At 45.0% G+C, this 14610-nt stretch overlaps 1 protein-coding gene across 1 annotated transcript; it reads right to left on the bottom strand.

Annotated features, from left to right (window-relative positions):
- Positions 1–896: 896 nt before the first annotated feature.
- SOX30 (SRY-box transcription factor 30) lies at positions 897–11854 on the bottom strand. The gene is made up of 5 exons (XM_073649222.1): positions 11530–11854; positions 9846–10085; positions 9003–9131; positions 5882–6455; positions 897–1239 (listed from the first exon to the last, which is right to left on the bottom strand). The coding sequence occupies exons 1-5, from the start codon at positions 11852–11854 to the stop codon at positions 897–899; spliced, it is 1611 nt and encodes a 536-aa protein (XP_073505323.1).
- Between the last annotated feature and the right edge of the window lie 2756 nt (positions 11855–14610).

Below are 14610 nucleotides of genomic sequence, written 5' to 3'. Positions count from 1 at the left end.
TCCTTCAAGATTGTTGGAAGACCATTTCCGGTGACTACCTCTTGAAGCTCATCAAGAGAATGCCAAGAGTGTGCAAAGCAGTCAGCAAAGCAAAAGGTGGCTACTTTGAAGAACCTAGAATATAAGCCATATTTTCAGTTGTTTCACACTTTTTTGTTAAGTATATAATTCCACATGTGTTAATTCATAGTTTTGATGCCTTCAGTGTGAATGTACAATTTTCACAGTCATGAAAATACAGAAAAATGTTTAAATGAGAAGGTGTGTCCAAACTTCTGGTCTCTACTGTGTATATATATATATATATATATATATATATATTCGTTTTATTTATTTTTGGCTGATTTTACGCTTGGAGTAGTTAAATATAGTGACAATTTTTTCCAGCCTCTTTATTCAGAGTGTAACACCCATCACCGATACAGCCAACTAAAGGCATGATCAATACAAATAATTGACATTGTGTATCCTTTTCCACTAGAGGGAGCTCAGGAGTTGACTGTTTATATACACTCATAACACTGTATGCAGTATGCTCCTGGGCTCCCTCTAGTGGCAGCTGCAGGGAGTGAGAATTTATCCACTTTGCCCTCCATGATGTCCAATATGAAGAGAGTGACTGTGTATGGAGCAGGCTCACATGGACAGGTTCAAAGTGTAATCTACCAGCTCCAATCGCTGCTGTTTAACCACTTAAATGCTGCTGCCAATCTGAAAGCATGTAAGTGGAGCAATCCTGCTGTGGAATGTATGCAAACATAAACCGTGACTGGGAGGAACGCCAATGTGTCAGCAATGGATCTGGGGAGGGTAGGAAGTACTGAAAAGTCTCTGGAAACACTAATTTGTACATTTTATTTTCTTGACTCCTTATGTTTTCGCCCTGATGTTTACATCTATCTCAGAACTTTGCTCTCGGACTCATCTTCGATGTCGGTAACATTGACGTCTTCGTCCTGCGCTTGTGTTCGTTTGTTGGAAGTAACGTGTCCGAAACAAATCTGCTCTGTAGATGACAGATCATCATCAGGTTCTGTGTAGAAGGAGCTTCCTTCCTGGCTGTGACAGCTGCACGAGTCTCCACTGCAGACCCGCTGATCATCGTGGCAAGGGTAGTCCCTGCTAAAGGCCGAAAACATGGGCTCACGCTGGTAGTACTGGTCCTCATAATACCTCCGGTAACCTGCCAACTGTTCCCCGATGTCACCACGAGCATGCAGTCTGTTGTAGGAATACATGCTGCGAAGAATAAAATGGGAGATGGTTAACAATGAAGAATATAATTCCCGAACCTCAATTGTTATCTTAAAGGGGACCTGTTACTGCCTCAAACAATATTGAGTCAAATACCTTATACAAATCCCAGATCTCCCCTGATTCTGCTGCTCTTTTCCGTTTTGTGCTGCGTCGCTCCATTGCAGAGATATTCAGATTTGTTGATTTGGAGCGCAGTATGTGAAATCTCTGCTTGTACTTCAACTGGTTTTTCTTCAGAGTCTTCTCTGCGAGCATTCCCTTTCATACTCCCCTCCCAATCACAGCTTTGTAGCTGATCTAGCAATCACTGTGATTCGCAGCGTCTGGGAAGGAGGGCTGAAAGCGCACGCCCCCAGAGAAGACTCTGAAGAAAATCCCAGTTGCTCCTCAAGCAGAGATTTCACATAGTGCGCTGCAGAAGAAACAAATGTGAATATCTCTGCAATGGAGCAAAGCAGCGAAAAAAGGAAAAAAGTGACAAAATCAAGAGATCTCAGGGATTTTTACAAGGTAATTAATTAATTTGTTTTAGCAAGTGACAGGTCCTCTTTAAAGGGGTTGTTCCTTCTCATACTACAGGTAATGTGTGGATAGGCCGTAAATGTACAAGACATCTCTGACAACTTCTTACCCCCCTCTCTTCATTAAGAATAAATGCACACATAGGTTGAGATATGTTATTGTGTATATGGGGGAGGGGCATCAGAAATAGCTGTCGGTGTAGATATACCCTTGAGATGCTCATTTGGGTGAAAGCTATTTGTCCTCGGGCCGATTTCACAAATTCAAGAAACATGGTCCACGCTCAGAAAACCCGTCAAGTCCGGAGGGTCATCTGACCTGTGCTACCTGGCTTGTATATGCCTAGGTCCGGAGCCCTGGCTAAGGACAGATGTGTGAAACTGGTCTTACTCTATAGAGAGAGTATTAATCCTTTATCCACATTCGTGTTGGAGGCTTCCAAACTCCAAGAAGCTTCCACTTCCATACACAGCATAGGGGGTCATAGGAGACACAGGCAGCTCTGCTACGCAACTAGGAGGCGACATTTCCCCTGTAACTGGGGCTAATATACCAACCCCAGTTACAATGGAAATAACATGAAATGATAAATATTGAAATGCCCCTGTCCCTCCACCCAGCTTATGGGGGGCACAATGTGCAAAATAAATTAAAAAAAATAAAAAATAAGAGGTAAAAATGAATAATAAAAAAACAACAAAATTGCCACTGTCAGTCTAAATCGTTGTTACTAGCACTGCTCCAGTAAAAAAAAAAAAAAAGTTGTCCAATATAAAAAAAATATTTGTTACACAATGGGGAACAAATTTTTAAATGTACTTCAGTAATTCTATGTGGTCATAAAAAAAATAGGAAAAATGGACATTCATTTCCTTTATTTTTCCGCAGATATCAGATTAAAAAAATATATATATACCGTATATATATCTATATATATAATCGTCTTATCCCGTCTGTCTGTCTGTCTTTCTGTCCAGGAAATCCCACGTCGCTGATTGGTCCGGCCGCGGCCAATCAGCGACACGGGATTTCAGAAAAAGATGGCGGCCGTTAGCGGCTCATCTGCGGGATGGAGGTCAGCGGCGATGCAGCAGAGAGATGACCGGCGCGAGGCGCTCATCTCCCGGCCGCTAGCAGCAGAAGGACCCCGACCGGCGGCAAGTGTCAAAGGAGGACCGGGGAGCAGCGCTGCCGGTCGCGATACTTCAGCTGCGAGCAGCCGCTCATCTCCCGCAGCGCCGCTCCCCGGTCCTCACTAATACAATTCACTGATTGGTTGCGGCCTCCTGCCGTGACCAATCAGTGATCTTGGCACAAAATTTAAACACCGCTGTGCTGATTGGTCGCGGCCGCTGCCCGCGACCAATCAGCGATTTTGGCGCCAAATTTAAACACTGCTGTGCTGATTGGTCGCGGACGCTGCCCGCGACCAATCAGCGATTTTGCCGCCACATTTAAACACTGCTGTGCCGCGACCAATCAGCGATATGGGTGGCAAATTTAAACCCCGCACTGCTGATTGTTCGCAGTCGCCGGCCGCGACCAATCAGCGATTTTGATGCCAAATTGAAACACCGCTCTGCTGATTGGTCGCGGTCGCCGGCCGCGACCAATCAGCATTATTGGCGCCAAATTTAAACCCCGCTCTGCTGATTGGTCGCAGCCGGCAACCGCGACCAATCAGCAATTTTGGTGCCAAATTGAAACACCACTCTGCTGATTGGTCGCGGTCGCCGACCGCGACTAATCAGCAGTATTGGCACCAAATTTAAACCCCGCTCTGCTGATTGGTCGCGACCGCCGGGCGCAACCAATCAGCGATTTTGGCGCCAAATTTAAACCACGTTTTGCTGATTGGTCGTGACCAATCAGCGATTTTGGCGCCAAATTTAAACCCCGCTCTGCTGATTGGTCGCGACCGCCGGCCGCGACTAATCAGTATTATTGGCGCCAAATTTAAACACCGCTCTGCTGATTGGTCGCGACCCGTGTGAATGGAGCAATGGTCAATTGTGTGACCCTCCACTCCATTAATTCCTAATGAGAGTACTGGAGACAGACATTTCCCTTGACGAAGGCTGGTCCGAAAAGCGCGTCGGGGCAGACGCATAGGTATCTTGGAGCCCCTGTACACACTGGTGTCTATTTAAGGTAATGTGCCATTTAATTTTCTGCTATTGTCTGGCCTTTGCTGCCCATGTCCAAATGGATCTTTGAAACTATTCCACTTGGCTGAGATTGCAGGGTTTACGTGTAATATATATTACTAATACATAGTACCATCGTAAAGTTATTTGCCAAAAAATATAAATATATGCAATTACTCCCATCCTGTGCGCCCCATGCACACTTGTTCTACATGTATGTACGTTCCATATTTCCCCGCCTGTATATTATATCATCCAATAAATTTTGCTATATTTTTGAATAATATTTTGGACTTCTGATCATTACTTACTTCCTCTTTAAATGTGTATGTGAAGGACATGGGGGCAGCATACTGTGTGGGGGACACTGGGGGCATCATACAGTGTGTATGTGAAGGACATGGGGGCAACATACTGTGTGGGGGACACTGGGGGCATCATACAGTGTGTATGTGAAGGACATGGGGGCAGCATACTGTGTGGGGGACACTGGGGGCATCATACAGTGTGTATGTGAAGGACATGGGGGCAACATACTGTGTGGGGGACACTGGGGGCATCATACAGTGTGTATGTGAAGGACATGGGGGCAGCATACTATTGGGGCATTATACTGTGTGGGTGGACACTGGGGGCATCACACAGTGTGTATGTGAAGGACATGGGGGGCATCATACTTTGTGGGGGACACTGGGGGCATCATAAAGTGTGTATGTGAAGGATATGGGGGGCATCATACTGTGTGGGGGACACTGGGGGCATCATACAGTGCGTATGTGAAGGACAAGGGGGACATCATACTGTGTTGGGGACACTCTAGGCATCATACAGTGCGTATGTGAAGAACATGGGGGGCATCATACTGTGTGGGGGACACTGGAGGCATCATACAGTGCATATGTGAAGGACATCGGGGGCATCATACTGTGTGGGGGACACTGGAGGCATCATACAGTGCATATGTGAAGGACATCGGGGGCATCATACTGTGTGGGGGACACTGGAGGCATCATACAGTGCATATGTGAAGGACATCGGGGGCATCATACTGTGTGGGGGACACTGGGGGAATCATACAGTGAATATATTAAGGACATGGGGGGCATCATACTGTGTGGGGTAAACTGGGGGCATCATACAGTGCGTATGTGAAGGACATCGGGGGCATCATACTGTGTGGGGGACACTGGGGGCATCATACAGTGCGTATGTGAAGGACAAGGGGGACATCATACTGTGTTGGGGACACTCTAGGCATCATACAGTGTGTATGTGAAGAACATGGGGGGCATCATACTGTGTGGGGGACACTGGAGGCATCATACAGTGCATATGTGAAGGACATCGGGGGCATCATACTGTGTGGGGGACACTGGGGGAATCATACAGTGAATATATTAAGGACATGGGGGGCATCATACTGTGTGGGGTAAACTGGGGGCATCATACAGTGCGTATGTGAAGGACATGGGGGGCATGATACTGTGTGGGGGAAACTGGGGGCATCACACAGTGCGTATGTGAAGGACATGGGGGACATCATACTGTGTGGGTGACACTGTGGGCATCATACAGTGTGTATGTGAACGACATGGGGGGCATCATACTATCGGGGCATTATACTGTGTGGAGGGGCACTAGGGGCATCATACTATATGGAGGCCACTATTGTGGTATCGTACAGTATGGGCACATATAAATGACTCGGAGAGGTTAGGAGAACTGCCATGGCACGCTGTGTATGCCGAGTGTGCATCCCTATTTTGTATCTTTCAAAGTTGTTAGTTATGGTTGTGCGGCAGAGGTCATGAGCGCCCCTCTGCCTGCTCCTGCCCGGGCTCTACACTGCCAGTGATATACTATGTCCTGACAGCCGGACTAACATTCCCATGAATCAGGTAATAGATCGGCATCTGGATATAAAACACAATCTACACAATCACAATCCTGCTCACCTAGAGGGAAAATAATGGGGTCCAGGCAGAAAGAGCTTTCGGAAACCAAACTGTGGATGAAAACCAAAGTAGCCCGGGTACACGAGAGGGTACTGCAGAATACCAGGTGGTGGCATGTAGGCCGGGAGCCGACTGTAGTCGCTGGGATAATGCAGCCCGGCTATGAAGGGTCTCTCTTGGAATTCAGATGATGGCTGCTCTGGAGACTGAACCGTTTCTGGACTGGACACTAATGGAGACTGGTTCTCCTCTAGGAGAGGCTCTGGGTTTATCGTCTGTAGAGGGATTAGAGCAAGCGATGAAGTCGTCTCTGCCGGTACCACAGTGCTGGAATGCACCAGCGGGGTGGATACAGTGCTGGGATGCACCAGTGGGGTGGATACAGTGCTGGGATGCACCAGTGGGGTGGATACAGTGCTGGAATGCACCAGCGGGGTGGATACAGTGCTGGGATGCACCAGTGGGGTGGATACAGTGCTGGGATGCACCAGTGGGGTGGATACAGTGCTGGGATGCACCAGTGGGGTGGATACAGAGTTGACGGCAGCAGCAGGCAATGTGACAGCTTCTTCACCTTCATAAATGAGAAAAAAAAATTAGCAACTAATATCAATAAAAAAAAACCTACAAAGGACAAGTGTTTTGGATGGAAGACTACAGAAGTTCAAAAAACTGTGGAAGGAATTTAATTAAAACTAATGGGACATATCCCGTAATCTAAAACCATTGTAAAAAGAAAAAAACCTAAAAATATAATCTAAAAATCTGATTAAAGAAAGCATTAAAATACCTACTAATAAGAAGAGGAGCAGAGCTGCGCTGGAAGCTGGTGAAGATGGCTTGTCCAGCTTCCAGTACAGCTCCGCTCCTCTTCTTGCTTATGTGACTTCAATTTCAACTCTCCGGATCACTCAAGGGTTAATGTTTTGTTTCTCCACTGTAAAAGTGACTTCCGGAGACTTAAGTGACATAAATCCCTGTGTGATTCGTTATTGGAGTCAGAAGAGGAGTGGAGCCACGATGGAAACCAGGGAAGTCGGCATTCGGTAAGTATTTCCCTGGGCAAGCAGAGCAGTTCGCACAAGCTTTTTACTAAAGAGCTAGAAAGTGCTGCTCTGCAGCTGGATTTTAGAGCACCTCTGCTTGCAGCGTGGGAAAACATACACTTTGGGACAGAAGTGCAAAAAGGCCTCCGGTCCGAACTGTCAATCATCTAGAGTGTTCCGCCCCATAGAGGGAGCTGCGAGGCTCAGGAGGCATGCACTTCTGAAGACAGGAAAGGAGAATAACCCTTTAAAGAATGTAGACACCTTTGGGGGCAATTTTTTCTTTTTTTTTAATCAAATGCATGTATTTTGGACTGGAAATAATTTTGGCTTTTGGGTTTTATTAAAAGTTTTGGACCGTTTGGCTTTCCAGGCTATTTCTCTGCCTACACATTGCTGGCTGAAGAATGAGATTAACTAAGAATTAATGTGTCAAGAGAGCTTGTTTTCACTGAGAGTTGGTAATTCTTTTATCTGAGCTCCACTCTGCTGATTTATGACCACATCAAAGGGGAGTTGAGCTTACATTTAATCATAAATCAGCACAGAGAGTTCAGTAAAAGACAGATAACAGAGTTATTAACTCCCCTTCAGAACAAGCTCACTGATGGGTTCTCAGTTTAATCATTCTGCAGTCAGCAGTAGACAGTGTAAAAGAGAATCAATAGAAGGTAAATGGTGTGAAATCTTATAGAAATCCATTGCAAAGATTTTTTTCAGCCCAAAATACATGCATTTAAAAGAGTTGTCTCACATTCAATCTTCAGGAGCGCACCGCTACTCTACCTCCCAGCTTCCCACTTGCCAGGGGGTTGTGTTCTCCTGAAGATTGACAGTTCGGGCCGTTGATATAGCTGTGCCTCCGGCTCTCCCATTCTGCAAACAGAGGCAGGGGTCACATCTTCTTTCTTCAGAAGCACAGGGCTCCCCTGCCTTCTAATTTCTTGCTTGCAGTGAGCTTGTGAAAATCGACAGTTCGGATTAGTGTCATGGTCAAGCCGAGGGTCTGGACAGAGCAAATAGAGGCAGCATCAGAGGAGCCCAGGGGCAGTAAAGCTGGTCAGACTCAGTAAGCAGGTGACCTTTAGAGCAGTGCTTGCAAGCTCTATAGCAAACAGCTTCTAAGTGCAGTGCCCCTTGTCTAGGAAACCCACCACATCTGGGGTGGCCAGTAACCTCAGCAATGAGCTATAGGATTAAAAATCCCTTTGTTCTTGAGATTGCAGAGGATTTTTAATAAGAGTTAAAATGCAAAGTTGATGGTTTTCACAAGCACTTTGCAATTTTATCAATTTAATAACAGGAGACAATCCTTTTTAACAACAATATTTTTCTCAGTGCACAGTGACAGTGTGCTCCCTCTAATTAGAAGTGACAAGCCAGTAACAGAGAGCAATGTTAGTGCACACTGTAAGGAGAGAATGCGCCAAACACAGACCAGCCCTGCCCTCGAAACAGACCTTACTTTTGGGAGTGGAGCTTGTCTGGGCTCGTTGAGTTATCTCCTTAATACAAACTGACAATGTGCTCTGTTGTTGGCTCATCACTTCTCATCAGAACAGGCAAGGGAGCGCACTGTCACTGTGCACCGAGAAGAGTATTGCACAGCAACAAGGGTGGGTATTGACAATCGATATATGCTCAGTACAGCAGGGTTTAGCCCAGCCTCTGAAACGGATGCTTCATTTAACGGTGGGGACAAAGGCTGTGGAAGTAACCGCGGCCTCTTCACCCTGATGACATCCCGTTTTGAGTATCCCAGCATGCACTGGGTAGTCTCAAATGAAGAGTCAATGAACAGAAATAGGTAAAAGGATATGCTCTTTTTTTATTAAAGCATATGAAAAAAATTATTATATTATTAAAATAAACAGAGTCATTTAGGATGAAAATCAGTATTATATTCGGACCACCCCTTTAATGAATTTGGAGCATCAAGTGGGTTTTTTCCAGACTGACGTAAAAAAAGGCAATTTTTTTTTCAGCCCTTTTGTATTAGATGGAGAAACAAATCAGTTAATCATCATTTTCCAAAAAATACCACTTCATAACAAATTCTGGGAGATTTCGGGTACCTGTACTTTGAGTGAGTGGTGGCATCATGAAGGTGTAGGTTGGTGGTGGGTTCAGGACCATAGAATAGTTAGTACTGACACTGGGCTGAGGTTTCCTATATTTCCCTGGTCGTGGCTGATATACCCAATCTAAAAGATACAAGGAGAAGGGTATGATCGCAAGATCAGACTGCACAAGGTTTGTTTGTAGTCTGTTACCATGGAGATACACAGATAAGGGCTGTAAACACAAAACAGTACAAGATTTTTAATCCAGAATATTTGTAAAATTGCTTCTTTTTTATTTGCTGGAATATTGGATGTAGCTGGCGTTCATAGGAGATCGTGATTTTCACTATACACAACAGTTCGGATACCCTGCTATGTATAGCACAAGCCGTCGGACAATTGCAGCTTCAAGTCCCCTAACGGGACTATTAAATATAGTAAAAATTAAAAAAATGTAAAAAAAAAAATGAAAAAAAGCAAACATATTTATTCCAAAATGGTATCAGTAAAAAATTCAGCTTAGGGCGCAAAGAGTAAGCCATTGGCTAGCCCCTGATCCCCAAAAATAGAGACGTTACAGGTCTTAGAAAATGGCAAAAAAAGAAGAAAATTGTTTTGTCTTTTTACAATTTTTTTACATTTTTTTCACTACTTAAATAAAAAAGAACCTATATATGTTTGGTATCTATGTACTCGTACTGACCTGGAGAGTCATAATAGCAGGTCAGTTTTATCATATAGTGAACATGGTAAATAAAAAAAACAATTGTGAAATTGCACTTTTTTGGAATTTCAAAGCACTTGGAATTTTTTTCTTGCTTTACACTATGTGGTACAGTGCTGTTGCTCAGGTACCTGGAAAGGTTTTGCTGTGTTTTGCTTTCAGTTTTCGGGCTTCTTCATAATAGGGTTTCTTCTGTTCCTCGCTCAGTTTGTTCCACTCCACTCCTAACTGGACGCTGATGTCGGCATTACTGGCTCCACGGTTGGCTCTTGCCAGTGCCGGTCGATGGATTCTTGCCCATACCATGAACGCATTCATCGGCCGCTTTATGCGCCCATTTTTTTCATAACCGAATGGTTTGTAGGGAGTTCCTGCGATGAAACACGTTAAGCTATATACATGACTACAACACTATAAATTAAAGGGATTCTACACTTACTTTATACACTATAAATTCGCTGTCATATATCAATAAAATCCATTTAAATCCGGGGCCGGGCTGTCATGTTATTACAAGAATGCGATTTGAATACTTTCGGCCACATTCAGACTAAACGTGTCCGGCTCGCAAGTCTAGTAGGCATGTGACCGCATGGATGCAAATCACATACTTGCTCCAGCACTGGAGAATCCTCATTGTGCACAGCGCGCTGTCACGATTCTCAAGCCTGCAGTCACATAGTGTGACTGCAGACTTGTAGCCCAAAGCCGGACTACCCATTTAACCCCATCCAGTCTGAGCCAATTTCTGCCTTTTCATTTTTTCCTCTCCTTCTTCCAAAAGCCATAACTTTCTTTTTATTCTTCCCGTCGACATCGTCGTACGAGAGATCATTTGTTTTTAACGGGATAAGTTATAGATATGAATAACACCGTTCATTTTGCCATGTAATAGATAATGCTAAAAAAAAATTCTAAGTGCAGCAAAAAAGTGAAAAAAAATCCAAATCCAACTTCTTTTTTTTTTTGGAGGGGGGATCACTTTTAAGGCATTTAATTACCTAGTCAGTTGATTCTTCAGGTTAGTACGATTACGGCGATACCAACATGTATAAAGGGTTTATTTAAATTTAATTTTACTGCTTTTAAAAAAATTCTAAACATTAATAAACAAAAAAAAGTTACTGTTTTCTGCAATTTTTTTAAAATTTTCTATCGAAGGGTCTTATTTTTATTACATTACATTTTAGCATTTTTTTTATTGTACTGTATAAATAATTATATATTGATAGACTGGACTCTTACGGACGCTGTTGATTTTTTTTAATTTTTGGAATGTTTTTTTTTTCTTCTATTATTATTTTTTTTTTTATTTAAATAAATTTATTTGACATATTTTCAAGGGTACCTGAGACTGCGATCACGACAGTATATTTTTAATTAAAGGCAACCACCCTTGAACAACCCTTTATATGAGGCCGTCGCCCGTTAAAAGATAAGCAAGTTGATTCCTTATCAAACCCAGACTGGTGCGGAGTACAAAAAAATGCCAGCAATAGTCTTGTTGCAGGGGCCAATGAGCATCGTAAAAGGATGTAACCGTTTCAATGCCGAGGTTAGCAACTGACAGCCACAGTCAGACTAAACGTGTTGTATTGAGTGAGGCTGCGCACGTCTAGTAGGCATGTGACTGTATGTATGTAAATCGCATACTTGCGCCACCACCGGAGAATCCTCATAGCGCACAGCGCGCTGTCAAACCATGACGGGCGATTGCAGGTTTTTTTAGGGGTTTTTTTCAGATAGGATGTGTGCAAAGCCGAAACGTCCTCCCGTTGCGCCACGTTTGGGCACGTTTCCAGCTGGCGGTCTCACCTGAACCCGCAGGCGGTAGAGTGAAGGGGACATGTTCGGTGTCAAGCTTCACCAATGGCTCCATCAGTAGATCGGACGAAGATGGAAACAGGGGAAGAGGGATTTTCGTCTCCGGGGCGAGAGTGAGGAACGTCTCGGGGAGTTTTAGGTGTTCAGGAAGAACCATGGCCAGATCCAGGTCTGGGGTCTCACCGATCCCCCCGATTTGTATATCACAGGAGTCCATGGCTCTTCGGACAATGTCCACACTGCAGCTCGGGGCCTCGCTTTCTGATGTAGGAGATAAGGGAACGGCTCTCATGTTTTCATAGCTTTTGTTCTCCATATTGGTTCCTCTGCACCTGTTGTCTCCTTTTTACAGCAGAGATTACACCTGTCTTCTTTCCATTACTTTCCCACAATGCTTCACTAGTTATGTCCTCCTAACAATAACGGTCTGGGCCAGCAAACAGTAAATGCACGCCTCCTAGCAGCCTAGCGTTGCTATTGGCTCTGGCAGCTGTCCATCATCGCTGCCACCCAATAGGCGGACAGAACGCGGACAGGCCACGCCCCCACACTGAACTGTCCTTTATCTCTCACAACCAGGCCAATGAACGCCGGCGCGCCTGAACGGAAAGTGGACGGAGCTAAGACACCTCGCTCCGCGTTCACTGCGGAGTCACCAAATTCCGTTACCATAGAGACACTGTATTATTTACCTCATAAACTGAGCGTGTCCCATGTCCAAGTCCAGGACCGTAAAACATTCTCTAGGGACCAGTATAACGCTGCTCCCCAGTATAACACTGGTCCCCAGTATAACACTGCTCCCCAGTATAACGCTGCTCCCCAGTATAACACTGCTCCCCAGTATAACACTGCCCACCAGTATAACACTGGTCCCCAGTATAACGCTGGTCCCCAGTATAACACTGCTCCCCGGTATAACACTGCTCCCCAGTATAACACTGCCCACCAGTATAACACTGCTCACCAGTATAATAACACTGCTCCCCAGTATAACACTGCTCCCCAGTATAATAACACTGCTCCCCGGTATAACACTGCTCCCCAGTATAATAACTACTCCCCAGTATAACACTGCTCCCCAGTATAACACTGCTCCCCAGTATAATAACTGCTCCCCAGTATAACACTGCTCCTCAGTATAACACTGGTCCCCAGTATAATAACTACTCCCCAGTATAACACTGCTCCCCAGTATAACACTGCTCCCCAGTATAACACTGCTCCCCAGTATAACACTGCTCCCCAGTATAATAACTACTCCCCAGTATAACACTGCTCCCCAGTATAACACTGCTCCCCAGTATAATAACTGCTCCCCAGTATAACACTGCTCCCCAGTATAACACTGCTCCCCAGTATAATAACTACTCCCCAGTATAACACTGCTCCCCAGTATAACACTGCTCCCCAGTATAACACTGCTCCCCAGTATAATAACTACTCCCCAGTATAACACTGCTCCCCAGTATAACGCTGCTCCCCAGTATAACACTGCTCCCCAGTATAACACTGCTCCCCAGTATAATAACTGCTCCCCAGTATAACACTGCTCCTCAGTATAACACTGCTCCCCAGTATAATAACTACTCCCCAGTATAACACTGCTCCCCAGTATAACACTGCTCCCCAGTATAATAACTGCTCCCCAGTATAACACTGCTCCCCAGTATAACACTGCTCCCCAGTATAATAACTACTCCCCAGTATAACACTGCTCCCCAGTATAACACTGCTCCCCAGTATAACACTGCTCCCCAGTATAATAACTACTCCCCAGTATAACACTGCTCCCCAGTATAACGCTGCTCCCCAGTATAACACTGCTCCCCAGTATAACACTGCTCCCCAGTATAATAACTGCTCCCCAGTATAACACTGCTCCTCAGTATAACACTGCTCCCCGGTATAACACTGCTCCCCAGTATAACACTGCTCACCAGTATAACACTGCTCACCAGTATAATAACACTGCTCCCCGGTATAACATTGCTCCCCAGTATAACACTGCTCCCCAGTATAATAACACTGCTCCCCGGTATAACATTGCTCCCCAGTATAACACTGCTCCCCAGTATAATAACTACTCCCCAGTATAACACTGCTCCCCAGTATAACACTGCTCCCCAGTATAATAACTGCTCCCCAGTATAACACTGCTCCTCAGTATAACACTGCTCCCCGGTATAACACTGCCCACCAGTATAACACTGCTCACCAGTATAATAACACTGCTCCCCAGTATAACACTGCTCCCCAGTATAATAACTGCTCCCCAGTATAACACTGCTCCTCAGTATAACACTGCTCCCCGGTATAACACTGCTCCCCAGTATAACACTGCTCACCAGTATAACACTGCTCACCAGTATAATAACACTGCTCCCCGGTATAACACTGCTCCCCAGTATAACACTGCTCACCAGTATAATAACACTGCTCCCCAGTATAATAACACTGCTCCCCAGTATAACACTGCTCCCCAGTATAATAACTACTCCCCAGTATAACACTGCTCCCCAGTATAACACTGCTCCCCAGTATAATAACTGCTCCCCAGTATAACACTGCTCCCCGGTATAACACTGCTCACCAGTATAATAACACTGCTCCCCGGTATAACACTGCTCCCCGGTATAACACTGCTCACCAGTATAATAACACTGCTCCCCGGTATAACACTGCTCCCCAGTATAATAACACTGCTCCCCAGTATAACACTGCTCCCCGGTATAACACTGCTCACCAGTATAACACTGCCCACCAGTATAACACTGCTCCCCAGTATAATAACACTGCTCCCCGGTATAACACTGCTCCCCAGTATAATAACACTGCTCCCCAGTATAACACTGCTCCCCAGTATAATAACTACTCCCCAGTATAACACTGCTCCCCAGTATAACACTGCTCCCCAGTATAATAACTGCTCCCCAGTATAACACTGCTCCTCAGTATAACACTGCTCCCCGGTATAACACTGCCCACCAGTATAACACTGCTCACCAGTATAATAACACTGCTCCCCAGTATAACACTGCTCCCCAGTATAATAACTGCTCCCCAGTATAA

Source organism: Phyllobates terribilis, unplaced genomic scaffold (assembly GCF_046119375.1).
Source record: "Phyllobates terribilis strain yellow unplaced genomic scaffold, ASM4611937v1 Scaffold_10__3_contigs__length_209671492, whole genome shotgun sequence".
Classification (NCBI taxonomy): Eukaryota; Metazoa; Chordata; class Amphibia; order Anura; family Dendrobatidae; genus Phyllobates; species Phyllobates terribilis.
Note: the sequence above shows the minus strand (reverse complement) of the source record. Positions and strands in the feature narration are given on the sequence as shown.

Excerpts from the sequence above, each read along its gene's own strand:
- SOX30 (XM_073649222.1), bottom strand. The coding sequence starts at position 11,854 with ATGGAGAACAAAAGCTATGAAAACATGAGAGCCGTTCCCTTATCTCCT. Across the intron at positions 9,132-9,845 it reads ACACAGCAAAACCTTTCCAG|ATTGGGTATATCAGCCACGA; the intron begins GTACCTGAGCAA and ends TGTATCTTTTAG. Across the intron at positions 6,456-9,002 it reads ACCACTCACTCAAAGTACAG|GTGAAGAAGCTGTCACATTG; the intron begins GTACCCGAAATC and ends TCATTTATGAAG.